The sequence below is a fragment of the Trachymyrmex septentrionalis genome, unplaced genomic scaffold, assembly GCF_001594115.1.
Source record: "Trachymyrmex septentrionalis isolate Tsep2-gDNA-1 unplaced genomic scaffold, Tsep1.0 scaffold13, whole genome shotgun sequence".
NCBI classification, from domain to species: Eukaryota; Metazoa; Arthropoda; class Insecta; order Hymenoptera; family Formicidae; genus Trachymyrmex; species Trachymyrmex septentrionalis.
The window spans coordinates 5,267,287-5,270,783 of record NW_017304438.1 but is presented as its reverse complement, the minus strand read 5'-3'; the positions used below and the strand labels follow the sequence as shown (position 1 = coordinate 5,270,783).

Sequence of the window (3,497 nt, the reverse complement as noted above, 5' to 3'; positions counted from 1 at the left end):
TCGCTTCGGAAATAAAGGGACTCTCTTGTTCCCTTGGTATCTCCGGCACCAGCGTAATGGAGGTCGTATCTACTAGGGAGGTCGAACTCTCTTTTTTCCATCTATCCCTCCGGAAAATGCACTTCCGGGAATAGAGACGTGGACCCCCTGCTGATTTCACTCCAGAGACCATAGTCCTTTTCTCGCCGTCTTCGAGATTAAATATAACTAAGGAAAACTAAACTAAACCATGTTTCAACATTGTTGATATGTGTTCACAAATTACATTAAATCATAATGGATTATACTAAACAGATTATATTAAAAAGAACAATGCCCTTCAAATCGCAATCTCTCTTTTAGAAAGTTATTATTACGTGCAATATATAAGTGATGCTATCATGTATTGTTAATTACTTTTCTTTAATTTGATTATATTGTTTGGAATAAAGCCTAATATTTTTTATACATACTTAAAAGGCTTAATTTAGATTAGAAAATCATCTTAAATATAAAATTATTATAAACAAAACATAAAATAAATTAAAAATATCTTCTAACTATTCTTAGGTGGTTATAAATAAATACTTATTTTCTTTTGAAAGGCAGAAAAGAAAACAAGCGACTAGAAACAATATACGTAGATATATTAGAATTCTTATTTAGCTAATGAATTTCAACCAATTTCACATTTCTAACGGTACAAGCTTATATTTTTCGTTTTGGACGAAATTCATAAATCGTAACCTACTGTTGTTACTTTCAACAAACGATCCCATATAAAACCGTGCTAGCCATTTAAGCAATTAATTTACCAGCGAAAAAGCACGGCCTCCAGCAGATTGCATTTTGCTGGTCTGTTCAGATCCTGATTTTATGAGGTCAGTTATTTTACGCCTGCATTATTTTCCCGGTAGATGTCCATTTGACCAGAAAACTATATCAATGAACAAATATGAGTAATATTGCGTGATTTGCAGACATACTTGTGTAACGACGAAAAATTACAAAAATTTTATTTCTTAATATGCGTATAGTTGAAAATTAAAAAGTAATTAAAGTAAAAGTATTTTATTATTACATTGTATAATAAAAAAGTTGCGGTAATATAATATTTTAAATGTCACAAAATGAAATTTAATTATTAAATTTATTTTTTTACCCATATTTTCTGTATTCTAATTTTTTTTTTAATTGGAATGAGTATCATCGTGCAATCTCATAATTTTGCCCAATATTATCTGCTTTGATGTATTACGAATTTTTTCGTTTTATTTTTCAGGTCGAGCCCGCACGGAAGATGATGGTCGTCTAAAAATCTCATCCAATGTGCAACGAGTTTCTGAAGATGTGCAGTTTGGTGTTAAAGTGTCGGTGAAATCGGAGCAACTTCGCGTATCTATGATTTCCTTTCCGTTCCTTCATCGCACTTTGTCTTACGAAAAATCCGCACGAACGATGTCATAGTCGTCCAAGTGCGAATTATTTTCACGTTGGACACAATGGCACTGTTGTTCGTCATAATCGTCGTTTCGATCACCACTGCCATGTCGCTTCCGCCGGTTATTAGAATCGGTAAGTACATATCGATCGAATCTGTTAACTTTCAATTACTTATGCACGGGGTTATAATTAATACAATTGGCTCCATCATTTAATATGCCTTCTCATGCATAATAGTATAACTTAATTGTTCCATAATTAATTAATTATGTGCTACTATAATTAAAAATCACATTTCTCACAATATATTTTGCATTATTTTACATTACTAGGACTAAACATTTATATAAAATATTGTAATTAAACATGAATTATTATTTCCTTTTATGCAATAAATGTTTTAAACTAAAATTGTAATTAAAAATCCATTTTGTTATTTTATATATAAAATTTATAATTAAGAATTTAATCTGTTTTATTTCTATCTCTTTTTTATTTTTGTACTGGATATTTTCAAATCTAAAAATATTTTTTTCAAATCAAGTTATATAATACGCAGTGCTCTCGCTGTTTTCAATCGGTATTTTCCTATAATTTTCGATTTACCATGCACGTCATTAATTCATACAAAACATTCGTGCATAAATATCGTACAATGTATACAATGCATAGTTCGCTTCTAAACTGTCAATTAGTTCAACTATTAAAAAAAATTTTTGTTTTATTCGTGTAAAAAATACATCCATCAATTAAATAATGAAATTAATTTTGTATTTAATTCAAAAATTTGAATTAAATACACATGAGCTACATTCTTGAATATTTAGAAAAAGTTATATTTTTATAAGAAACCTCCGAAGACGTTATTTCCCCTAATATCATGTATATTAAACACACCTTCAAACTTACAAAAATTATCCATAATATTTGCAAGAATTAGCAGTCCAACTTTATTTCGCGATTTCACGTTTCAGACAACTTGCAAAACAATAATAATTTCGTATTCTCTCGCGTATTATATTCAACGGAGTTGTCAAGAGCGGCAGCTGGAAATCAGTTCCAGGCGACAATCTTCGGCGCATATAGAGAATTGTCTGTAGCTTCTTCCGCTACGCGGACCGCAGAACTTGTCCGAAACTTTCTATCGCTTGATTACACATCGCTGTAGCGGATAGATGCATGCGCGGTTTGGAATTACAGAGTCCGCCGCTAAGTACGCGTAGAGATCGAATCATCACCGTGCACCGCGTCTTCATCAGTATAAGGTTCATTAGATATTCTCGGGGCGTTCGCGTGGGTGTAGAACAGACGTGTCCGTACGTGGGATGTCGAGCTTCGACTTCGGGCCGTGCGTATCACACCATCCGTTCAAAGCACGCACGCACATATACACGCGTCCATGACGCTAAGAGCAGAGTAGAGACTTGAGGTTGCTTGCTCACCGGTTAAGCCTTGCGATAGGAAAGTTTTCCATCGATCTAATTGGTTGAATTTCTCCGTGAGGCCACCGCCTCAAGGGAAACTTGTCCGCAATTTCCTATGATGTCGGCGAGAATGAAGCGAGGGCGATAAGGCGAGCAGGCTTGTCAAGATGGGACGTGAGCGTCCACGTATATAAGACGAATGAGAGACCAAAAGAAAGTAAGGCGTCCCCGAAGGACGAAGACTCTGGCATCTCATATCGCGGAAACTTCTAGACCACGAAGAAAATATAGAGAATATAACGTATTCGTGTTCGAAACAATAATCTTCCTCGTGTTTGGAAAGCACTATAATTGAAATATCTGTCTCGCACAGTGCATTCGAAAGTGCATGTGTAATAACAATGAAAATACAAATGGCTAGAATTAATAGATGATACACGAATAAAATGATTTTGCTGAAATATCTAAAAATGTAGCTAGATACAAATTTAAAAATAATTTTAGACAATTAAAATAATTATGTAAGAAATTCAAGAATAATGAGCAATACTGTAAAAAACTTGATATTCTGGCAATCAGCTTAAACGCTTTACAAAATAATTATTTTAATAATTATTTTGAGTCAACAAAATTATTTTCAAATTTTTCAGT

General features: G+C 33.2%; 1 protein-coding gene across 1 annotated transcript in view; it reads left to right on the top strand.

Annotated features, from left to right (window-relative positions):
* Positions 1-1,296: 1,296 nt before the first annotated feature.
* Positions 1,297-3,497, top strand: part of LOC108756804 (glutamate receptor ionotropic, kainate 2) — a 147,279-nt gene continuing 145,078 nt past the window's right edge. The window contains exon 1 of the mRNA XM_018500867.1: positions 1,297-1,554. Within this exon, the coding sequence (XP_018356369.1) occupies positions 1,482-1,554 (73 nt within the window). The 5' untranslated portion in view covers positions 1,297-1,481. The remainder of the gene's footprint in view (positions 1,555-3,497) is intronic.